Genomic DNA, 25,551 nt, shown 5'->3' with positions numbered 1-25,551 from the left:
GCACATTGAACACACCACATGTTCTGAATCCCATAGTTGAAAAACTACCAGCATTCATCCTGAACAAATGGAGAGAGAAGGTATCCTGTTACAAGCAAAGCAATGGGAAATTCCCACCATTCTGTTTTTTTGCAGAATTTCTTAGAAATACAGCTAGGACACAGAATGACCCAGATATACCGAGGTTTGCTAACTCAATCGCTACATCTGACAAGGCTAGATCGAACCAACATGCCAAAAGCAGTGCTAGAGTCCGCGCTACGAAAATGCTGGACACCGAGAAGCAGTGTGATTACCATGAGACATCTAAGCATGACCTGACAGAATGTAAGGCATTTACAAAGCTTCCAATAGCAGACAGAATAGAACTTTGTAAGAATAAAGGGCTGTGCTTCAAATGCACACGCAAACACCTGGCCAGAGACTGCGACACTGATGTGAAGTGCTCAGTCTGCAACAGTACTAAACATGTCTCATGTCTACACACCACACCTGGTGTGACAACCAGACCAAAAGAACAGAAAACAGAAACACCAAAGAATGAAACAAGTCAGGAGGCCACATCAAATTGTACTAAGCTCAACAAGTGTCCAGGTGCACGCTCATGTGGTAATATAGTCCCTGCAAAAGTCTACATGCAACACAATCCAGTGAACATCATAGAAACGTATGTTGTCTTGGATGACCAGTCCAATGCCTGCATGGGAGACACATACCTATTCGATGCACTAAAAATACAAGGTCCAGAACTGGAATACGAACTCACCACATGCAGCAGCCAAGGGGAAAATAGAAGAGGTTGGCGAGGAAATCACATTATCATCGAGGATACTGATGGTAAGAGGAAATTCACCCTCCTAGTTGTACTAGAGAACAACAATATACCCTGCGACAAGAACGAAATACCAACACCTGAAATATGCAGATCATTTACTCATCTCAGACCAATAGCAGACAAAATCCTAAAGATACAAGATGACATTGGGATACATCTCCTGATAGGGAGAAACTGCCCGGAGCCCCTAAAAATTAGAGAATCCAGGAATGGACCAGTCAGTGCACCTTGGGCTCAACGTACCGACCTAGGGTGGACAGTATCTGGCGACCTGTGCTTTTAAACAGTTAGAGGTACAGTTAGAGCATCTGTTCGTCGCACAAAAATAAGTCTCAACAACCATAACCCAGTAGGCTGGACAACTATACAGAACCCACTTAAATGTGACAATCACATTCGTATCAGTGAAAATATAGCACCTGACACAGCCAGTGGAGAAGATGTATTTCGAGAAACACCAGATGATGAGAAGAAAGCCCACTCTATAGAAGACAAGCGCTTCTTGCACATCATGCAAAATGGTACCCACATCAACAGGAAGGGAAATTTAGAACTACCCCTACCATTTAGATACGACCCAAGCCGACTACCAAACAACTACCAGACAACAATGGGGCTAATCTGCACTGGCTCTGAAGGTTGTAAATGATTAGCTAGTTTGAATTTGCATAACAATACTGACAATGAACGTGCATTCAACGCCACAAGTTTTTTTTTTTAGCCAATCAGAATTCATCTTCCGAGCCAGTGCAGATCAACCGCAACAGTGAGTCGCTTCAAAAATCTTTTGAAGCAGCTAGAACGAAAACCAGAGATGATGGAACAATACCTACAATTCATGGAGAAGGTAATAGAACGTCAACACGCCAGTCCTGTTCCTGATTCAGAATTAGCTTCTGACAACACTTGGTATTTACCTCACCTTGGGGTATACCACCCAAGGAAAGCACAGATCAGAGTAGTGTTTGACTCCAGTGCAAGGTGTAATGGAACTTCCCTGAACGTTGCATTGCTTCAAGGGCCAGACCAGATGAACAGTCTCATTGGTGTCTTGCTGAGGTTTAGATGTTACCCTATAGCAGTTATGGGTGATATAGAACAGATGTTTCATAGTTTCCATGTGAATGAGGAACACAGTAACTATCCACGCTTCTTTTGGTTCCAAGAAAACAACCCAGAGAAACCTGTGATTCAGTACCGGATGAATGTTCATCTGTTTGGGAATGTTTCGTCACCAGCCATCGCAACATACGGTCTAAGAATGATAGCAGAAGAGAATTATACAACATATGGAGAAGATGTTCGAGAATTTGTATATTCAGACTTCTATGTAGATGACGGACTTACCTCCCAGCCAGATGCAGAAGCAGCTGTCAGTCTCATCAGGAGAACACGAGAGATGTTGTCTACTAGGAATATAAACTTCCACAAAATTGCCTCTAACAACAAAGAAGTCATGAACTCTGTATAAAGTAAACTTACAAGAGAAGCCATTTTCACGGCGGGGAGTTCTAGCTATCGTGAACTCCATTTACGATCCCTTAGGCGTCTTGGCTCCAGTCACAATAGAGGGTAAGCGGATTTTACGTGGTCTAATAGCAGAAACTTCTAAAGTAAAGGAAGACACGCATGTAGGATGGGATGACCCACTACCAGAAGAATACCTACCACGGTGGAAATGCTGGCGAGACAGTCTGGTTCACTTTGAGAATGTTCATATACCTCGCTGTTACACCCCTCCTGCATTTTGACCAGTAAAGAGAAGGGAATATCACATCTTTTGTGATGCCAGTGATGTAGCTATTGGAGCAGTTGCATACTTGAGACAGATAAATGATAAAGATGAGGTAAACATTGCATTCCTCCTAGGAAAGGCAAAAGTGAACCCAACCAACGCAGTATCGATACCTCGTCTAGAACTGTGTGCAGCTGTACTAGTCAGTAAGTTAGAAAGCAAGATCAAAGCAGAAATCAGAAGTCCCACAGACTGTACAGTCTACTACACAGACAGTACAATAGTCCTGGGATACCTGAATAATGAAGCTAAGCGATTCCATGTATATGTGGCTAACCGCATCCAGGAAATCCATAACTTGTCCTCACCAGACCAGTGGTGTCATATACCCACAAGCCAGAACCCGGCTGACCTAGCGACACGCTCAGTCCCAGCCCATCAACTTAGTAACACCATGTGGCTCAAAGGCCCACAACTTCTCTGGCAGCCAGATCACACACCTGAAACAAACAACGGTCAACAGACTTATGACATCAGTGATGAAGATCCTGAAGTGCACAAAAAATCTTGCGTGTTTGCAACAGACATCAAAAAACGCAAACCAAGCCCAGATAACCCGTCTGGCCACCTAGGCTCTAAAAGGTTTCTAAAGTTCTCATCATGGACCTCCCTCAGACGAGCTGTAGCAAACCTCATACTAAAGATACAGACCTACAAGACTAAATGTAAAGAAGTTACCAATGAAGGACTTACACCCAAGATCCTGGAACGTGCAGAGAATCATATACTTCGCACAGTACAAAAAGACGTTTTCCCAAGGAACTCAAAAAATTATCGCCAACAGACACTGGTGGTAATGAGTTGAGAAAAGATAGCCCTCTCTATCGACTGAATACATTTATGGATGAAGATCAACTACTCCGTGTTGGTGGAAGAATTCGCAGAGCAGATCTTGAACTATCCAGTTGCCATCCAATAGTACTGCCGAAGAACAATCACATCTCACAACTCATCGTAGAACATGTGCACCAAGAAACACAACACCAAGGCCGACATCTCACACTGGCTGCAGTAAGAGCCAAAGGCTACTGGATACTTGTTTTGCACAACCTAGTACGCAGCATATTACATAAATGCACAACATGTAGAAGATTACGAGCAAAACCATTGACTCAAGTAATGGCAGACCTACCTGCAGACAGAATGGCTAACACCCCACCTTTCACTAACGTCGGTATGGACGTCTTTGGTCCGTGGAACATAGTATCTAGGAGGACCAGAGGCGGAGCATCAGGAGTTAAACGATGGGCAGTTAACTTTGTCTGTCTATACATGACAGCAATACACATAGAAATAATTGATTCAATGGACACTTCTGCATTCATAAATGCTCTTCGTCGTTTCATGGCCATCCGTGGTCCGTGTTAAGAGGCTGCGTTGTGATCAAGGCACGAGTTTCATAGGTGCAAAGAATGAGCTCAATGCCGCCATCAAGGAACTTAACCAGAAGCAGATACAGAAGTTCCTTACATATCACAAATGTGAATGGATTCTGAACCCACCCCATGCTTCACATTTTGGAGGCATCTGGGAGCGGCAGATCGGCACAGTGAGACGTATTCTAGAATCCATGCACGTACAGCTTGGAAGACCACAGTTTACACATGACACTCTCACGACCCTCATGGCGGAAGTATGTGCTGTGGTCAATGCAAAGCCTATAACCACCATACCGTCTGACGCCAATGATCCACAAGCACTTAGTCCAGATATGATCCTGACCATGAAACCACACTCGCTGCCCCCACCCCCAGGATATTTTGTACAACAAGACCTCTACAGTAGAAAGCAGTGGCGACGTACACAATATCTAGCCGATCAGTTTTGGATTCGATGGCGGAAAGAATTTCTACAGATCCGTCAAACAAGGCGCAAATGGAATGAAACAACCCCAAACATCAAGGAAGGTGACATTATTCTGCTATGTGACAAAGAGCACTGTCGAAATGACTGGCCACTAGCTCGCATAATCAAGGAGTACCCCAGTGACGACAATCTAGTGAGGAAAGCTGATGTGATGGTCTGTCGTGATAACACCAGACGTGTTTACCGAAGGCCGATTAGTGAACTTGTTTTAATTCAGAGAAACAACAAGATTGACATTTAAGACTTGTTAGTAGTTAGTAAATATGTTAGTTAGTAAAATCACGCTCTACCGTGCATTTTAGACGGGGAGTGTGCTGTACACAAGTTTATTTAGAATTTCAATTGTTATCTTTATTTCGTGATTCGTCAAAACAGAAAGGCCGCTAATAGCACCACCTACGCATGTAGAGTGCGCCATCACAGGTCATGTTCGAATCGCGCTAAAACGCTTGTTTATAATAGGCAGCCATGATGAAAAGCTACGAGCACATTTCTAAGCAGGGACTACCGAACATTTCAACCGAAATACTGCTTTAGAGACCCAACGATGTATTAAGTCTACAATCTTTTGAACGTTTATTTAAGACCTGTTTGTTACATTGTGTTACTGGAAATGTGTGACATTTCTAAAGTCATTCATGAAGTGAGATCGTTACCTCATGGTTACAAATAGTTTCACAGTTACTTTCACAGCGTCTGTATTGCTTTTATGTTATAGAATTCACCGTGTTTTAAATAAATCTGACCTAAACCGACGCACTGGAGGGATGATTATTTGAGCATGGTTAACACTATTATGGGTATAATAGACGCAGTTTGACACCAGAACATTCCGTACTTTATAATTTTACGGTTAGATATAACAACAACTTAGTTAAAACATACACGCTATTCTACCAACTTTGCACTCACTTTGTACAGCTTTGTACGCAATTTTAATAGCTGACATCCACTATAGCCGACCGCAAGAGGGAGTTGTGCATTGAAAATACGTGCAAATTTTAAAACATTATATAAACTTAAATTATCAAAATAACCAGCACGACTTTCTACTATAAAGGTGTTAAATTTCAATAATAAAAATACAAAAAAATGATTTATGTCTTTTCCATGTTTGTTTCGGAACCAAAAAAAAATGTATTTCACCAGCTTGTTAGCTCAAGTAGTCTCCCGAGCAATTACTAGCCACGCCCGATAGAACTTAAATTTTGTGACAGGCCCATCACATGATCACTTGACTACTGGGATCATTTGAATTTTATTCGAATTGGCGGACATTTAATCTTCGGAAGTGTTTCGAATTGTCATTCGTTTCACGTGAGTCTTTCGTAAGTTGACCTCTGACCTATCTATCCTTCGAAAGTCAGTACGTTAGTAAACGGCCATTTACGACATATTAATTCACTTTTACTAACATTTAACTATGGGTGTCGATAATATAACAACATAGGTCACATTTCTATGTAATTTTGCTAACTTTACAACTACTTTTCTCTACTTTGTATTCAGTTTGTTTATCATTTCACGGTTTCATAGTGGTATAATCTGCTAATGTATAAGACTTTTCCAACACCTTTGCTCATTTTTTTCTATATTTTTAACCGTGTTGTCGATATTACAATGACTTAGGTAAAATGTATTAGCAAAACCACCTACTTTTCTAATGCTTTTCCTATCACTTGAGGATGTTTTAGAACATGTTACGGTAAGCTCATAGGGCACTATTCTAATATACAAGACTTTCACTTGCATTTTATTCGCTTTTCGTACTTTATAATTTCGCGGTTAGATATGACAACAACTTAGTTCAAACATACACGCTATTCTACAAACTTTGCACTCATTTTGTACAGCTTTGTACGCAATTTTAATAGCTGACATCCACTATAGCCGACCGCAAGAGGGAGTTGTGCATTGAAAATACGTGCAAATTTTTAAACATTCTATAAACTTAAATTATGAAAATAACCAGCACGACTTTCTACTATAAAGGTGTTAAATTTCAATAGTAAAAATACAAAAACATACTTTATGTCTTTTCCGTGTTTGTTTCGGAACCAAAAATAATGTATTTAACAAGCTTGTTAGCTCAAGTAGTCTCCCATGCAATTACGAGGCACGCTCTATTGATCTTAACTTTTGTGACAGGTCCATCACATGATCACACGACTACTGGGATCATTTGATTTCTATTTGAATTGGCGGCCATTTAATATTTGAAAGTGTTTCGAATTGTCATTCGTTTCACGTGTGTCTTTCGTAAGTTGACCTATGACCTATCCATGCTTCAAAAGTCAGTACGTTAGTAAACGGCCATTTACGACATATTAATTCACTTTTCCTAACATTTAACTATGGGTGTCGATAATATAACAACATAGGTCACATTTCCATGTAATTTTGCTAACTTTGCAACCACTTTTCACTACTTTGTAATCAGTTTGTTTGTTATTTCACGGATTCATAATGGTATAATCTGCTAATATATGAGGCTTTTCCAGCACATTTGCTCATTTTTTCTATATTTTTAACTGTGGGGTCGATATTACAATGACTTACGTAAAATGTATTAGCAAACCCACCTACTTTTCTAACGCTTTTCCTATCGTTTTAGGATGTTTTAGAACATGCTTCGGTAAGCTCATAGGGCACTATTCTAATATACGAGACGTTCAATTGCATTTTATTCACTTTCCGTACTTTATAATTTTACGGTTAGATATGACAACAACTTAGTTCAAACATACACGCTATTCTACCAACTTTGCACTCACTTTGTACAGCTTTGTAGGCAATTTTAATAGCTGACATCCACTATAGCCGACAGCAAGAGGGAGTTGTGCATTGAAAATACGTGCAAATTTTTAAACATTCTATAAACTTAAATTATCAAAATAACCAGCACGACTTTCTGCTATAAAGGTGTTACATTTCAATAATAAAAATACAAAAAAATACTTTATGTCTTTTCCATGTTTGTTTCGGAGCCAAAAAAATGAATTTCACCAGCTTGTTAGCTCAAGTAGTCTCCCGTGCAATTACTAGCCACGCCCGATAGGTCTTAACTTTTGTAACAGACCCATCACATGATCACTCGACTACTGGGATCATTTGAATTTTTTCGAATTGGCGGCCATTTAATCTGTGTAAGTGTTTCGAATTGTCATTCGTTTCACGTGTGTCTCTCGTAAGTTGACCTATGACCTATCCATGCTTCGAAAGTCAGTACGTTAGTAAACGGCCATTTACGACATATTAATTCACGTTTCCTAACATTTAACTATGCGCTCAATAATATAACAACATAGGTCACATTTCCATGTAATTTTGCTAACTTTACAACTACTTTTCACTTCTTTGTAAGCAGTTTGTTTATCATTTCACGGATTCATTGTGGTATAATCTGCTAATTAATGAGGCTTTTCCAACACATTTGCACATTTTTTCTGTATTTTTAACTGTGGGGTCGATATTACAATGACTTAGGTAAAATGTATTAGCAAACCCACCTACTTTTCTAATGCTTTTCCTATCGTTTTAGGATGTTTTAGAACACGCTACGGTAAGCTCATAGGTCACTATTCTAATATACGAGACGTTCACTTGCATTTTTTTCACTTTCCGTGTGCTGTACACAAGTTTATTTAGAATTTCAATTGTTATCTTTATTTCGTGATTCGTCAAAACAGAAAGGCCGCTCATATCACCACCTACGCATGTAGAGTGCGCCATCACAGGTCATGTTCGAATCGCGCTAAAACGCTTGTTTATAATAGGCAGCCATGATGAAAAGTTACGAGCTCATTTCTACGCAGTGTCTACCGAACATTTCAACCGAAATACTGCTTTAGAGACCCAACGATGTAAGTCTACAATCTTTTGAACGTTTATTTAAGACCTGGTTGTTACATTGTGTTACTGGAAATGTGTGATATTTCTAAAGTCATTCATGAAGTGAGATCGTTACCTCATGGTTACAAATAGTTTCACAGTTACTTTCACAGCGTCTGTATTGCTTTTATGTTATAGAATTCACCGTGTTTTAAATAAATCTGACCTAAACCGACGCACTGGAGGGATGATTATTTGAGCATGGTTGACACTAGTATGGGTATAATAGACGTAGTTTGACCCCAGAACAGTGAATTATCGGAATCCATACTGCAGTAAATCTATTGATGTCTTCAGTGTACAGCGGCAGTAAACACAACGGATACTGATGTTTAGCGTGACCTCTACATGATATGCTAGGTTGAACATTTGTACTGTATAAGTACACCAGTGTGAACAGAAACAATCTGTATGTAATACCATATATACATTATCAGGCAGGTTACTGGTAAACTCAGATGTCACTTGTGTATACCGTTATTAACCCATAGAACATTGTTATTGAACTCCTATGAATAGAAATGGCAGAAAATAGTAAAATCCAACTTGATGGAATAGATATGACTGAATATGGTGACAATAAAACTCCAGTGTATTCTGAACAGTATGATGAACAACATAACAAAAATGAGCAGAAAGATGAATCTGTCAGTGAACACGGAGATGAGGTGCGCCCTCAACGCCAAAGAAAGCTAACACCTAAAGCACTAGCAAATGCCATCAGTGATGCAGAAAAAATCATGTTAGCAATCTGGAACCGAATAAATAAGCTCATGTTGAGTATTCCAACCACACGAAGTGAGCCCACGTTAATTACGAATGAACTAGGTACCCTTACCCACCAGTATGAATGTACATACGTAGATGTGATGAATCTTTATGACCAAGACCATTCAGAAGAAACGCGCAATGACGCAGCTTATACAGAATCACGTTTCCGTAGAAATAAACAACTTGTTGAAATGGAAATAACAGACTTACTGGCAAGGCAGAGAACTCCAAGAATTAAACCTGAACCACAACACGCACTCTCAGTATCGGGTTCAGTCATGTCAACGGCATCGTCAAGGTTAAGCACCGCCCACGCACAAGCAATTGCCGATGCAGCGGCAGCAGCAGAAGAGGCTGAGTATGAAATAACCATAGCCAAACAGCAAGCTGAGCAAGCAGCAATGGAAGCCAGTTTCAAAGCCAATTTGAAAATAATAGAAGCAAAGAAAAAGGCAGCAGTCACACAGGCAAGTGCAGAAGCATTTCAGAAAGTAGTGGAAGAAGGTGCAACACAACACATGTTCACATTACCTCAGGAAACGTCTAATGATCACGCCTTACGTTTTCGTACGCGTAACGAACATAACCTCAAACCACAAGCTTCACCCTATTTCCTAGAACAACCAAGACCTCCACCCCAAACTAAACTTACTGGGTATGATACAATTTCTCCACTCCAAACTACAAAACAGCCAGGGGATGCAAGTATGGTACAGAATAACACATTACAACAGCAATTCAGACCAGCAGGCGAAAATGCAGAATCCTCACATCTTCCCAGTGAATACATCAAAATATTGGCTCGTCAACGCCTACCAGTTCAAGAACCTGAAGTATATGGTGGTGATCCTATCATGTTTCTGCCATGGCGCAGAACCTTTGAATCTATGGTCCAGACAGCGTGTGTGCCAACAACTGAGAAATTGTCTTTTCTCAGTAAATACACCAAAGGAGAACCTAAGATCTTAGTTGACAGATTTAGACTGCAGTTCGTAAAGAATGTCGAAACTGCCTACCAGGAGGCATGGAAAGAATTAGAAAACAGGTTTGGAAACCCAGCAGTGATCACAGCTGTTATCATAAAGAAGCTGATTTCATTTCCCCAATTCCGTCCAGATGACAACCAGAAGCTCCTAGAGTTGGCTGATCTGTGTACCGACACACTGGCACACATGGAAGAACTTGCTGATCTCAGCACATTGAACACACCACATGTTCTGAATCCCATAGTTGAAAAACTACCAGCATTCATCCTGAACAAATGGAGAGAGAAGGTATCCTGTTACAAGCAAAGCAATGGGAAATTCCCACCATTCTGTTTTTTTGCAGAATTTCTTAGAAATACAGCTAGGACACAGAATGACCCAGATATACCGAGGTTTGCTAACTCAATCGCTACATCTGACAAGGCTAGATCGAACCAACATGCCAAAAGCAGTGCTAGAGTCCGCGCTACGAAAATGCTGGACACCGAGAAGCAGTGTGATTACCATGAGACATCTAAGCATGACCTGACAGAATGTAAGGCATTTACAAAGCTTCCAATAGCAGACAGAATAGAACTTTGTAAGAATAAAGGGCTGTGCATCAAATGCACACGCAAACACCTGGCCAGAGACTGCGACACTGATGTGAAGTGCTCAGTCTGCAACAGTACTAAACATGTCTCATGTCTACACACCACACCTGGTGTGACAACCAGACCAAAAGAACAGAAAACAGAAACACCAAAGAATGAAACAAGTCAGGAGGCCACATCAAATTGTACTAAGCTCAACAAGTGTCCAGGTGCACGCTCATGTGGTAATATAGTCCCTGCAAAAGTCTACATGCAACACAATCCAGTGAACATCATAGAAACGTATGTTGTCTTGGATGACCAGTCCAATGCCTGCATGGGAGACACATACCTATTCGATGCACTAAAAATACAAGGTCCAGAACTGGAATACGAACTCACCACATGCAGCAGCCAAGGGGAAAATAGAAGAGGTTGGCGAGGAAATCACATTATCATCGAGGATACTGATGGTAAGAGGAAATTCACCCTCCTAGTTATACTAGAGAACAACAATATACCCTGCGACAAGAACGAAATACCAACACCTGAAATATGCAGATCATTTACTCATCTCAGACCAATAGCAGACAAAATCCCAAAGATACAGGATGACATTGGGATACATCTCCTGATAGGGAGAAACTGCCCGGAGCCCCTAAAAATTAGAGAATCCAGGAATGGACCAGTCAGTGCACCTTGGGCTCAACGTACCGACCTAGGGTGGACAGTATCTGGCGACCTGTGCTTTTAAACAGTTAGAGGTACAGTTAGAGCATCTGTTCGTCGCACAAAAATAAGTCTCAACAACCATAACCCAGTAGGCTGGACAACTATACAGAACCCACTTAAATGTGACAATCACATTCGTATCAGTGAAAATATAGCACCTGACACAGCCAGTGGAGAAGATGTATTTCGAGAAACACCAGATGATGAGAAGAAAGCCCACTCTATAGAAGACAAGCGCTTCTTGCACATCATGCAAAATGGTACCCACATCAACAGGAAGGGAAATTTAGAACTACCCCTACCATTTAGATACGACCCAAGCCGACTACCAAACAACTACCAGACAACAATGGGGCTAATCTGCACTGGCTCTGAAGGTTGTAAATGATTAGCTAGTTTGAATTTGCATAACAATACTGACAATGAACGTGCATTCAACGCCACAAGTTTTTTTTTTTAGCCAATCAGAATTCATCTTCCGAGCCAGTGCAGATCAACCGCAACAATGAGTCGCTTCAAAAATCTTTTGAAGCAGCTCGAACGAAAACCAGAGATGATGGAACAATACTTACAATTCATGGAGAAGGTAATAGAACGTCAACACGCCAGTCCTGTTCCTGATTCAGAATTAGCTTCTGACAACACTTGGTATTTACCTCACTTTGGGGTATACCACCCAAGGAAAGCACAGATCAGAGTAGTGTTTGACTCCAGTGCAAGGTGTAATGGAACTTCCCTGAACGTTGCATTGCTTCAAGGGCCAGACCAGATGAACAGTCTCATTGGTGTCTTGCTGAGGTTTAGATGTTACCCTATAGCAGTTATGGGTGATATAGAACAGATGTTTCATAGTTTCCATGTGAATGAGGAACACAGTAACTATCCACGCTTCTTTTGGTTCCAAGAAAACAACCCAGAGAAACCTGTGATTCAGTACCGGATGAATGTTCATCTGTTTGGGAATGTTTCATCACCAGCCATCGCAACATACGGTCTAAGAATGATAGCAGAAGAGAATTATACAACATATGGAGAAGATGGTCGAGAATTTGTATATTCAGACTTCTATGTAGATGACGGACTTACCTCCCAGCCAGATGCAGAAGCAGCTGTCAGTCTCATCAGGAGAACACGAGAGATGTTGTCTACTAGGAATATAAACTTCCACAAAATTGCCTCTAACAACAAAGAAGTCATGAACTCTGTATAAAGTAAACTTACAAGAGAAGCCATTTTCACGGCGGGGAGTTCTAGCTATCGTGAACTCCATTTACGATCCCTTAGGCGTCTTGGCTCCAGTCACAATAGAGGGTAAGCGGATTTTACGTGGTCTAATAGCAGAAACTTCTAAAGTAAAGGAAGACACGCATGTAGGATGGGATGACCCACTACCAGAAGAATACCTACCACGGTGGAAATGCTGGCGAGACAGTCTGGTTCACCTTGAGAATGTTCATATACCTCGCTGTTACACCCCTCCTGCATTTTGACCAGTAAAGAGAAGGGAATATCACATCTTTTGTGATGCCAGTGATGTAGCTATTGGAGCAGTTGCATACTTGAGACAGATAAATGATAAAGATGAGGTAAACATTGCATTCCTCCTAGGAAAGGCAAAAGTGAACCCAACCAACGCAGTATCGATACCTCGTCTAGAACTGTGTGCAGCTGTACTAGCCACTAAGTTAGAAAGCAAGATCAAAGCAGAAATCAGAAGTCCCACAGACTGTACAGTCTACTACACAGACAGTACAATAGTCCTGGGATACCTGAATAATGAAGCTAAGCGATTCCATGTATATGTGGCTAACCGCATCCAGGAAATCCATAACTTGTCCTCACCAGACCAGTGGTGTCATATACCCACAAGCCAGAACCCGGCTGACCTAGCGACACGCTCAGTCCCAGCCCATCAACTTAGTAACACCATGTGGCTCAAAGGCCCACAACTTCTCTGGCAGCCAGATCACACACCTGAAACAAACAACGGTCAACAGACTTATAACATCAGTGATGAAGATCCTGAAGTGCACAAAAAATCTTGCGTGTTTGCAACAGACATCAAAAAACGCAAACCAAGCCCAGATAACCCGTCTGGCCACCTAGGCTCTAAAAGGTTTCTAAAGTTCTCATCATGGACCTCCCTCAGACGAGCTGTAGCAAACCTCATACTAAAGATACAGACCTACAAGACTAAATGTAAAGAAGTTACCAATGAAGGACTTACACCCAAGATCCTGGAACGTGCAGAGAATCATATACTTCGCACAGTACAAAAAGACGTTTTCCCAAGGAACTCAAAAAATTATCGCCAACAGACACTGGTGGTAATGAGTTGAGAAAAGATAGCCCTCTCTATCGACTGAATACATTTATGGATGAAGATCAACTACTCCGTGTTGGTGGAAGAATTCGCAGAGCAGATCTTGAACTATCCAGTTGCCATCCAATAGTACTGCCGAAGAACAATCACATCTCACAACTCATCGTAGAACATGTGCACCAAGAAACACAACACCAAGGCCGACATCTCACACTGGCTGCAGTAAGAGCCAAAGGCTACTGGATACTTGTTTTGCACAACCTAGTACGCAGCATATTACATAAATGCACAACATGTAGAAGATTACGAGCAAAACCATTGACTCAAGTAATGGCAGACCTACCTGCAGACAGAATGGCTAACACCCCACCTTTCACTAACGTCGGTATGGACGTCTTTGGTCCGTGGAACATAGTATCTAGGAGGACCAGAGGCGGAGCATCAGGAGTTAAACGATGGGCAGTTAACTTTGTCTGTCTATACATGACAGCAATACACATAGAAATAATTGATTCAATGGACACTTCTGCATTCATAAATGCTCTTCGTCGTTTCATGGCCATCCGTGGTCCGTGTTAAGAGGCTGCGTTGTGATCAAGGCACGAGTTTCATAGGTGCAAAGAATGAGCTCAATGCCGCCATCAAGGAACTTAACCAGAAGCAGATACAGAAGTTCCTTACATATCACAAATGTGAATGGATTCTGAACCCACCCCATGCTTCACATTTTGGAGGCATCTGGGAGCGGCAGATCGGCACAGTGAGACGTATTCTAGAATCCATGCACGTACAGCTTGGAAGACCACAGTTTACACATGACACTCTCACGACCCTCATGGCGGAAGTATGTGCTGTGGTCAATGCAAAGCCTATAACCACCATACCGTCTGACGCCAATGATCCACAAGCACTTAGTCCAGATATGATCCTGACCATGAAACCACACTCGCTGCCCCCACCCCCAGGATATTTTGTACAACAAGACCTCTACAGTAGAAAGCAGTGGCGACGTACACAATATCTAGCCGATCAGTTTTGGATTCGATGGCGGAAAGAATTTCTACAGATCCGTCAAACAAGGCGCAAATGGAATGAAACAACCCCAAACATCAAGGAAGGTGACATTATTCTGCTATGTGACAAAGAGCACTGTCGAAATGACTGGCCACTAGCTCGCATAATCAAGGAGTACCCCAGTGACGACAATCTAGTGAGGAAAGCTGATGTGATGGTCTGTCGTGATAACACCAGACGTGTTTACCGAAGGCCGATTAGTGAACTTGTTTTAATTCAGAGAAACAACAAGATGGACATTTAAGACTTGTTAGTAGTTAGTAAATATGTTAGTTAGTAAAATCACGCTCTACCGTGCATTTTAGACGGGGAGTGTGCTGTACACAAGTTTATTTAGAATTTCAATTGTTATCTTTATTTCGTGATTCGTCAAAACAGAAAGGCCGCTAATAGCACCACCTACGCATGTAGAGTGCGCCATCACAGGTCATGTTCGAATCGCGCTAAAACGCTTGTTTATAATAGGCAGCCATGATGAAAAGCTACGAGCACATTTCTAAGCAGGGACTACCGAACATTTCAACCGAAATACTGCTTTAGAGACCCAACGATGTATTAAGTCTACAATCTTTTGAACGTTTATTTAAGACCTGTTTGTTACATTGTGTTACTGGAAATGTGTGACATTTCTAAAGTCATTCATGAAGTGAGATCGTTACCTCATGGTTACAAATAGTTTCACAGTTACTTTCACAGCGTCTGTATTGCTTTTATGTTATAGAATTCACCGTGTTTTAAATAAATCTGACCTAAACCGACGCACTGGAGGGATGATTATTTGAGCATGGTTAACACTATTATGGGTATAATAGACGCAGTTTGACACCAGAACATTCCGTACTTTATAATTTTACGGTTAGATATAACAACAACTTAGTTAAAACATACACGCTATTCTACCAACTTTGCACTCACTTTGTACAGCTTTGTACGCAATTTTAATAGCTGACATCCACTATAGCCGACCGCAAGAGGGAGTTGTGCATTGAAAATACGTGCAAATTTTAAAACATTATATAAACTTAAATTATCAAAATAACCAGCACGACTTTCTACTATAAAGGTGTTAAATTTCAATAATAAAAATACAAAAAAATGATTTATGTCTTTTCCATGTTTGTTTCGGAACCAAAAAAAAATGTATTTCACAAGCTTGTTAGCTCAAGTAGTCTCCCGAGCAATTACTAGCCACGCCCGATAGAACTTAAATTTTGTGACAGGCCCATCACATGATCACTTGACTACTGGGATCATTTGAATTTTATTCGAATTGGCGGACATTTAATCTTCGGAAGTGTTTCGAATTGTCATTCGTTTCACGTGAGTCTTTCGTAAGTTGACCTCTGACCTATCTATCCTTCGAAAGTCAGTACGTTAGTAAACGGCCATTTACGACATATTAATTCACTTTTACTAACATTTAACTATGGGTGTCGATAATATAACAACATAGGTCACATTTCCATGTAATTTTGCTAACTTTACAACTACTTTTCTCTACTTTGTATTCAGTTTGTTTATCATTTCACGGTTTCATAGTGGTATAATCTGCTAATGTATAAGACTTTTCCAACACCTTTGCTCATTTTTTTCTATATTTTTAACCGTGTTGTCGATATTACAATGACTTAGGTAAAATGTATTAGCAAAACCACCTACTTTTCTAATGCTTTTCCTATCACTTGAGGATGTTTTAGAACATGTTACGGTAAGCTCATAGGGCACTATTCTAATATACAAGACTTTCACTTGCATTTTATTCGCTTTTCGTACTTTATAATTTCGCGGTTAGATATGACAACAACTTAGTTCAAACATACACGCTATTCTACAAACTTTGCACTCATTTTGTACAGCTTTGTACGCAATTTTAATAGCTGACATCCACTATAGCCGACCGCAAGAGGGAGTTGTGCATTGAAAATACGTGCAAATTTTTAAACATTCTATAAACTTAAATTATGAAAATAACCAGCACGACTTTCTACTATAAAGGTGTTAAATTTCAATAGTAAAAATACAAAAACATACTTTATGTCTTTTCCGTGTTTGTTTCGGAACCAAAAATAATGTATTTAACAAGCTTGTTAGCTCAAGTAGTCTCCCATGCAATTACGAGGCACGCTCTATTGATCTTAACTTTTGTGACAGGTCCATCACATGATCACACGACTACTGGGATCATTTGATTTCTATTTGAATTGGCGGCCATTTAATATTTGAAAGTGTTTCGAATTGTCATTCGTTTCACGTGTGTCTTTCGTAAGTTGACCTATGACCTATCCATGCTTCAAAAGTCAGTACGTTAGTAAACGGCCATTTACGACATATTAATTCACTTTTCCTAACATTTAACTATGGGTGTCGATAATATAACAACATAGGTCACATTTCCATGTAATTTTGCTAACTTTGCAACCACTTTTCACTACTTTGTAATCAGTTTGTTTGTTATTTCACGGATTCATAATGGTATAATCTGCTAATATATGAGGCTTTTCCAGCACATTTGCTCATTTTTTCTATATTTTTAACTGTGGGGTCGATATTACAATGACTTACGTAAAATGTATTAGCAAACCCACCTACTTTTCTAACGCTTTTCCTATCGTTTTAGGATGTTTTAGAACATGCTTCGGTAAGCTCATAGGGCACTATTCTAATATACGAGACGTTCAATTGCATTTTATTCACTTTCCGTACTTTATAATTTTACGGTTAGATATGACAACAACTTAGTTCAAACATACACGCTATTCTACCAACTTTGCACTCACTTTGTACAGCTTTGTAGGCAATTTTAATAGCTGACATCCACTATAGCCGACAGCAAGAGGGAGTTGTGCATTGAAAATACGTGCAAATTTTTAAACATTCTATAAACTTAAATTATCAAAATAACCAGCACGACTTTCTGCTATAAAGGTGTTACATTTCAATAATAAAAATACAAAAAAATACTTTATGTCTTTTCCATGTTTGTTTCGGAGCCAAAAAAATGAATTTCACCAGCTTGTTAGCTCAAGTAGTCTCCCGTGCAATTACTAGCCACGCCCGATAGGTCTTAACTTTTGTAACAGACCCATCACATGATCACTCGACTACTGGGATCATTTGAATTTTTTCGAATTGGCGGCCATTTAATCTGTGTAAGTGTTTCGAATTGTCATTCGTTTCACGTGTGTCTCTCGTAAGTTGACCTATGACCTATCCATGCTTCGAAAGTCAGTACGTTAGTAAACGGCCATTTACGACATATTAATTCACGTTTCCTAACATTTAACTATGCGCTCAATAATATAACAACATAGGTCACATTTCCATGTAATTTTGCTAACTTTACAACTACTTTTCACTTCTTTGTAAGCAGTTTGTTTATCATTTCACGGATTCATTGTGGTATAATCTGCTAATTAATGAGGCTTTTCCAACACATTTGCACATTTTTTCTGTATTTTTAACTGTGGGGTCGATATTACAATGACTTAGGTAAAATGTATTAGCAAACCCACCTACTTTTCTAATGCTTTTCCTATCGTTTTAGGATGTTTTAGAACACGCTACGGTAAGCTCATAGGTCACTATTCTAATATACGAGACGTTCACTTGCATTTTTTTCACTTTCCGTGTGCTGTACACAAGTTTATTTAGAATTTCAATTGTTATCTTTATTTCGTGATTCGTCAAAACAGAAAGGCCGCTCATATCACCACCTACGCATGTAGAGTGCGCCATCACAGGTCATGTTCGAATCGCGCTAAAACGCTTGTTTATAATAGGCAGCCATGATGAAAAGTTACGAGCTCATTTCTACGCAGTGTCTACCGAACATTTCAACCGAAATACTGCTTTAGAGACCCAACGATGTAAGTCTACAATCTTTTGAACGTTTATTTAAGACCTGGTTGTTACATTGTGTTACTGGAAATGTGTGATATTTCTAAAGTCATTCATGAAGTGAGATCGTTACCTCATGGTTACAAATAGTTTCACAGTTACTTTCACAGCGTCTGTATTGCTTTTATGTTATAGAATTCACCGTGTTTTAAATAAATCTGACCTAAACCGACGCACTGGAGGGATGATTATTTGAGCATGGTTGACACTAGTATGGGTATAATAGACGTAGTTTGACCCCAGAACAGTGAATTATCGGAATCCATACTGCAGTAAATCTATTGATGTCTTCAGTGTACAGCGGCAGTAAACACAACGGATACTGATGTTTAGCGTGACCTCTACATGATATGCTAGGTTGAACATTTGTACTGTATAAGTACACCAGTGTGAACAGAAACAATCTGTATGTAATACCATATATACATTATCAGGCAGGTTACTGGTAAACTCAGATGTCACTTGTGTATACCGTTATTAACCCATAGAACATTGTTATTGAACTCCTATGAATAGAAATGGCAGAAAATAGTAAAATCCAACTTGATGGAATAGATATGACTGAATATGGTGACAATAAAACTCCAGTGTATTCTGAACAGTATGATGAACAACATAACAAAAATGAGCAGAAAGATGAATCTGTCAGTGAACACGGAGATGAGGTGCGCCCTCAACGCCAAAGAAAGCTAACACCTAAAGCACTAGCAAATGCCATCAGTGATGCAGAAAAAATCATGTTAGCAATCTGGAACCGAATAAATAAGCTCATGTTGAGTATTCCAACCACACGAAGTGAGCCCACGTTAATTACGAATGAACTAGGTACCCTTACCCACCAGTATGAATGTACATACGTAGATGTGATGAATCTTTATGACCAAGACCATTCAGAAGAAACGCGCAATGACGCAGCTTATACAGAATCACGTTTCCGTAGAAATAAACAACTTGTTGAAATGGAAATAACAGACTTACTGGCAAGGCAGAGAACTCCAAGAATTAAACCTGAACCACAACACGCACTCTCAGTATCGGGTTCAGTCATGTCAACGGCATCGTCAAGGTTAAGCACCGCCCACGCACAAGCAATTGCCGATGCAGCGGCAGCAGCAGAAGAGGCTGAGTATGAAATAACCATAGCCAAACAGCAAGCTGAGCAAGCAGCAATGGAAGCCAGTTTCAAAGCCAATTTGAAAATAATAGAAGCAAAGAAAAAGGCAGCAGTCACACAGGCAAGTGCAGAAGCATTTCAGAAAGTAGTGGAAGAAGGTGCAACACAACACATGTTCACATTACCTCAGGAAACGTCTAATGATCACGCCTTACGTTTTCGTACGCGTAACGAACATAACCTCAAACCACAAGCTTCACCCTATTTCCTAGAACAACCAAGACCTCCACCCCAAACTAAACTTACTGGGTATGATACAATTTCTCCACTCCAAACTACAAAACAGCCAGGGGATGCAAGTATGGTACAGAATAACACATTACAACAGCAATTCAGACCAGCAGGCGAAAATGCAGAATCCTCACATCTTCCCAGTGAATACATCAAAATATTGGCTCGTCAACGCCTACCAGTTCAAGAACCTGAAGTATATGGTGGTGATCCTATCATGTTTCTGCCATGGCGCAGAACCTTTGAATCTATGGTCCAGACAGCGTGTGTGCCAACAACTGAGAAATTGTCTTTTCTCAGTAAATACACCAAAGGAGAACCTAAGATCTTAGTTGACAGATTTAGACTGCAGTTCGTAAAGAATGTCGAAACTGCCTACCAGGAGGCATGGAAAGAATTAGAAAACAGGTTTGGAAACCCAGCAGTGATCACAGCTGTTATCATAAAGAAGCTGATTTCATTTCCCCAATTCCGTCCAGATGACAACCAGAAGCTCCTAGAGTTGGCTGATCTGGCACACTGGCACACATGGAAGAACTTGCACATTGAACACACCACATGTTCTGAATCCCATAGTTGAAAAACTACCAGCATTCATCCTGAACAAATGGAGAGAGAAGGTATCCTGTTACAAGCAAAGCAATGGGAAATTCCCACCATTCTGTTTTTTTGCAGAATTTCTTAGAAATACAGCTAGGACACAGAATGACCCAGATATACCGAGGTTTGCTAACTCAATCGCTACATCTGACAAGGCTAGATCGAACCAACATGCCAAAAGCAGTGCTAGAGTCCGCGCTACGAAAATGCTGGACACCGAGAAGCAGTGTGATTACCATGAGACATCTAAGCATGACCTGACAGAATGTAAGGCATTTACAAAGCTTCCAATAGCAGACAGAATAGAACTTTGTAAGAATAAAGGGCTGTGCATCAAATGCACACGCAAACACCTGGCCAGAGACTGCGACACTGATGTGAAGTGCTCAGTCTGCAACAGTACTAAACATGTCTCATGTCTACACACCACACCTGGTGTGACAACCAGACCAAAAGAACAGAAAACAGAAACACCAAAGAATGAAACAAGTCAGGAGGCCACATCAAATTGTACTAAGCTCAACAAGTGTCCAGGTGCACGCTCATGTGGTAATATAGTCCCTGCAAAAGTCTACATGCAACACAATCCAGTGAACATCATAGAAACGTATGTTGTCTTGGATGACCAGTCCAATGCCTGCATGGGAGACACATACCTATTCGATGCACTAAAAATACAAGGTCCAGAACTGGAATACGAACTCACCACATGCAGCAGCCAAGGGGAAAATAGAAGAGGTTGGCGAGGAAATCACATTATCATCGAGGATACTGATGGTAAGAGGAAATTCACCCTCCTAGTTATACTAGAGAACAACAATATACCCTGCGACAAGAACGAAATACCAACACCTGAAATATGCAGATCATTTACTCATCTCAGACCAATAGCAGACAAAATCCCAAAGATACAGGATGACATTGGGATACATCTCCTGATAGGGAGAAACTGCCCGGAGCCCCTAAAAATTAGAGAATCCAGGAATGGACCAGTCAGTGCACCTTGGGCTCAACGTACCGACCTAGGGTGGACAGTATCTGGCGACCTGTGCTTTTAAACAGTTAGAGGTACAGTTAGAGCATCTGTTCGTCGCACAAAAATAAGTCTCAACAACCATAACCCAGTAGGCTGGACAACTATACAGAACCCACTTAAATGTGACAATCACATTCGTATCAGTGAAAATATAGCACCTGACACAGCCAGTGGAGAAGATGTATTTCGAGAAACACCAGATGATGAGAAGAAAGCCCACTCTATAGAAGACAAGCGCTTCTTGCACATCATGCAAAATGGTACCCACATCAACAGGAAGGGAAATTTAGAACTACCCCTACCATTTAGATACGACCCAAGCCGACTACCAAACAACTACCAGACAACAATGGGGCTAATCTGCACTGGCTCTGAAGGTTGTAAATGATTAGCTAGTTTGAATTTGCATAACAATACTGACAATGAACGTGCATTCAACGCCACAAGTTTTTTTTTTTAGCCAATCAGAATTCATCTTCCGAGCCAGTGCAGATCAACCGCAACAATGAGTCGCTTCAAAAATCTTTTGAAGCAGCTCGAACGAAAACCAGAGATGATGGAACAATACTTACAATTCATGGAGAAGGTAATAGAACGTCAACACGCCAGTCCTGTTCCTGATTCAGAATTAGCTTCTGACAACACTTGGTATTTACCTCACTTTGGGGTATACCACCCAAGGAAAGCACAGATCAGAGTAGTGTTTGACTCCAGTGCAAGGTGTAATGGAACTTCCCTGAACGTTGCATTGCTTCAAGGGCCAGACCAGATGAACAGTCTCATTGGTGTCTTGCTGAGGTTTAGATGTTACCCTATAGCAGTTATGGGTGATATAGAACAGATGTTTCATAGTTTCCATGTGAATGAGGAACACAGTAACTATCCACGCTTCTTTTGGTTCCAAGAAAACAACCCAGAGAAACCTGTGATTCAGTACCGGATGAATGTTCATCTGTTTGGGAATGTTTCATCACCAGCCATCGCAACATACGGTCTAAGAATGATAGCAGAAGAGAATTATACAACATATGGAGAAGATGGTCGAGAATTTGTATATTCAGACTTCTATGTAGATGACGGACTTACCTCCCAGCCAGATGCAGAAGCAGCTGTCAGTCTCATCAGGAGAACACGAGAGATGTTGTCTACTAGGAATATAAACTTCCACAAAATTGCCTCTAACAACAAAGAAGTCATGAACTCTGTATAAAGTAAACTTACAAGAGAAGCCATTTTCACGGCGGGGAGTTCTAGCTATCGTGAACTCCATTTACGATCCCTTAGGCGTCTTGGCTCCAGTCACAATAGAGGGTAAGCGGATTTTACGTGGTCTAATAGCAGAAACTTCTAAAGTAAAGGAAGACACGCATGTAGGATGGGATGACCCACTACCAGAAGAATACCTACCACGGTGGAAATGCTGGCGAGACAGTCTGGTTCACCTTGAGAATGTTCATATACCTCGCTGTTACACCCCTCCTGCATTTTGACCAGTAAAGAGAAGGGAATATCACATCTTTTGTGATGCCAGTGATGTAGCTATTGGAGCAGTTGCATACTTGAGACAGATAAATGATAAAGATGAGGTAAACATTGCATTCCTCCTAGGAAAGGCAAAAGTGAACCCAACCAACGCAGTATCGATACCTCGTCTAGAACTGTGTGCAGCTGTACTAGCCACTAAGTTAGAAAGCAAGATCAAAGCAGAAATCAGAAGTCCCACAGACTGTACAGTCTACTACACAGACAGTACAATAGTCCTGGGATACCTGAATAATGAAGCTAAGCGATTCCATGTATATGTGGCTAACCGCATCCAGGAAATCCATAACTTGTCCTCACCAGACCAGTGGTGTCATATACCCACAAGCCAGAACCCGGCTGACCTAGCGACACGCTCAGTCCCAGCCCATCAACTTAGTAACACCATGTGGCTCAAAGGCCCACAACTTCTCTGGCAGCCAGATCACACACCTGAAACAAACAACGGTCAACAGACTTATGACATCAGTGATGAAGATCCTGAAGTGCACAAAAAATCTTGCGTGTTTGCAACAGACATCAAAAAACGCAAACCAAGCCCAGATAACCCGTCTGGCCACCTAGGCTCTAAAAGGTTTCTAAAGTTCTCATCATGGACCTCCCTCAGACGAGCTGTAGCAAACCTCATACTAAAGATACAGACCTACAAGACTAAATGTAAAGAAGTTACCAATGAAGGACTTACACCCAAGATCCTGGAACGTGCAGAGAATCATATACTTCGCACAGTACAAAAAGACGTTTTCCCAAGGAACTCAAAAAATTATGGCCAACAGACACTGGTGGTAATGAGTTGAGAAAAGATAGCACTCTCTATCGACTGAATACATTTATGGATGAAGATCAACTACTCCGTGTTGGTGGAAGAATTCGCAGAGCAGATCTTGAACTATCCAGTTGCCATTCAATAGTACTGCCGAAGAACAATCACATCTCACAACTCATCGTAGAACATGTGCACCAAGAAACACAACACCAAGGCCGACATCTCACACTGGCTGCAGTAAGAGCCAAAGGCTACTGGATACTTGTTTTGCACAACCTAGTACGCAGCATATTACATAAATGCACAACATGTAGAAGATTACGAGCAAAACCATTGACTCAAGTAATGGCAGACCTACCTGCAGACAGAATGGCTAACACCCCACCTTTCACTAACGTCGGTATGGACGTCTTTGGTCCGTGGAACATAGTATCTAGGAGGACCAGAGGCGGAGCATCAGGAGTTAAACGATGGGCAGTTAACTTTGTCTGTCTATACATGACAGCAATACACATAGAAATAATTGATTCAATGGACACTTCTGCATTCATAAATGCTCTTCGTCGTTTCATGGCCATCCGTGGTCCGTGTTAAGAGGCTGCGTTGTGATCAAGGCACGAGTTTCATAGGTGCAAAGATGAGCTCAATGCCGCCATCAAGGAACTTAACCAGAAGCAGATACAGAAGTTCCTTACATATCACAAATGTGAATGGATTCTGAACCCACCCCATGCTTCACATTTTGGAGGCATCTGGGAGCGGCAGATCGGCACAGTGAGACGTATTCTAGAATCCATGCACGTACAGCTTGGAAGACCACAGTTTACACATGACACTCTCACGACCCTCATGGCGGAAGTATGTGCTGTGGTCAATGCAAAGCCTATAACCACCATACCGTCTGACGCCAATGATCCACAAGCACTTAGTCCAGATATGATCCTGACCATGAAACCACACTCGCTGCCCCCACCCCCAGGATATTTTGTACAACAAGACCTCTACAGTAGAAAGCAGTGGCGACGTACACAATATCTAGCCGATCAGTTTCGATGGCGGAAAGAATTTCTACAGATCCGTCAAACAAGGCGCAAATGGAATGAAACAACCCCAAACATCAAGGAAGGTGACATTATTCTGCTACGTGACAAAGAGCACTGTCGAAATGACTGGCCACTAGCTCGCATAATCAAGGAGTACCCCAGTGACGACAATCTAGTGAGGAAAGCCGATGTGATGGTCTGTCGTGATAACACCAGACGTGTTTACCAAAGGCCGATTAGTGAACTTGTTTTAATTCAGAGAAACAACAAGATGGACATTTAAGACTTGTTAGTAGTTAGTAAATATGTTAGTTAGTAAAATCACGCTCTACCGTGCATTTTAGACGGGGAGTGTGCTGTACACAAGTTTATTTAGAATTTCAATTGTTATCTTTATTTCGTGATTCGTCAAAACAG

General features: G+C 40.9%; 7 protein-coding genes and 2 pseudogenes across 7 annotated transcripts; all 9 read left to right on the top strand.

The window, feature by feature from the left end:
• Nucleotides 1-1,649: 1,649 nt before the first annotated feature.
• LOC146749004 (uncharacterized) lies at nucleotides 1,650-2,306 on the top strand. Its single transcript, XM_085505826.1, has one exon. The coding sequence runs from the start codon at nucleotides 1,650-1,652 to the stop codon at nucleotides 2,304-2,306; it is 657 nt and encodes a 218-aa protein (XP_085361952.1).
• A 170-nt stretch (nucleotides 2,307-2,476) lies between these two features.
• Nucleotides 2,477-3,435, top strand: LOC146749003 (uncharacterized). The gene is made up of 2 exons (XM_085505825.1): nucleotides 2,477-2,532; nucleotides 2,628-3,435. Exons 1-2 carry the CDS (start codon nucleotides 2,477-2,479, stop codon nucleotides 3,433-3,435), a joined length of 864 nt encoding a protein of 287 aa, XP_085361951.1.
• Nucleotides 3,436-3,935: 500 nt separating this feature from the next.
• LOC146749002 (uncharacterized) lies at nucleotides 3,936-4,737 on the top strand (annotated as a pseudogene).
• A 7,216-nt stretch (nucleotides 4,738-11,953) lies between these two features.
• LOC146749001 (uncharacterized) lies at nucleotides 11,954-12,658 on the top strand. The gene has a single exon (XM_085505824.1). It carries the CDS (start codon nucleotides 11,954-11,956, stop codon nucleotides 12,656-12,658), a length of 705 nt encoding a protein of 234 aa, XP_085361950.1.
• A 170-nt stretch (nucleotides 12,659-12,828) lies between these two features.
• Nucleotides 12,829-13,787, top strand: LOC146749000 (uncharacterized). The gene is made up of 2 exons (XM_085505823.1): nucleotides 12,829-12,884; nucleotides 12,980-13,787. Exons 1-2 carry the CDS (start codon nucleotides 12,829-12,831, stop codon nucleotides 13,785-13,787), a joined length of 864 nt encoding a protein of 287 aa, XP_085361949.1.
• A 500-nt stretch (nucleotides 13,788-14,287) lies between these two features.
• On the top strand, nucleotides 14,288-14,796 carry LOC144356877 (uncharacterized; annotated as a pseudogene).
• Nucleotides 14,797-22,288: 7,492 nt separating this feature from the next.
• LOC146748999 (uncharacterized) lies at nucleotides 22,289-22,993 on the top strand. The gene has a single exon (XM_085505822.1). It carries the CDS (start codon nucleotides 22,289-22,291, stop codon nucleotides 22,991-22,993), a length of 705 nt encoding a protein of 234 aa, XP_085361948.1.
• A 170-nt stretch (nucleotides 22,994-23,163) lies between these two features.
• LOC146748998 (uncharacterized) lies at nucleotides 23,164-24,122 on the top strand. The gene is made up of 2 exons (XM_085505821.1): nucleotides 23,164-23,219; nucleotides 23,315-24,122. Exons 1-2 carry the CDS (start codon nucleotides 23,164-23,166, stop codon nucleotides 24,120-24,122), a joined length of 864 nt encoding a protein of 287 aa, XP_085361947.1.
• Nucleotides 24,123-24,157: 35 nt separating this feature from the next.
• LOC146748997 (uncharacterized) lies at nucleotides 24,158-24,685 on the top strand. Its single transcript, XM_085505820.1, has one exon. The coding sequence runs from the start codon at nucleotides 24,158-24,160 to the stop codon at nucleotides 24,683-24,685; it is 528 nt and encodes a 175-aa protein (XP_085361946.1).
• The last annotated feature ends 866 nt before the right edge of the window (nucleotides 24,686-25,551 follow it).

This window comes from Saccoglossus kowalevskii, chromosome 2, assembly GCF_978046115.1.
Source record: "Saccoglossus kowalevskii chromosome 2, keSacKowa6.1, whole genome shotgun sequence".
In the NCBI taxonomy this organism is placed as follows: domain Eukaryota; kingdom Metazoa; phylum Hemichordata; class Enteropneusta; family Harrimaniidae; genus Saccoglossus; species Saccoglossus kowalevskii.
Note: the sequence above shows the minus strand (reverse complement) of the source record. Positions and strands in the feature narration are given on the sequence as shown.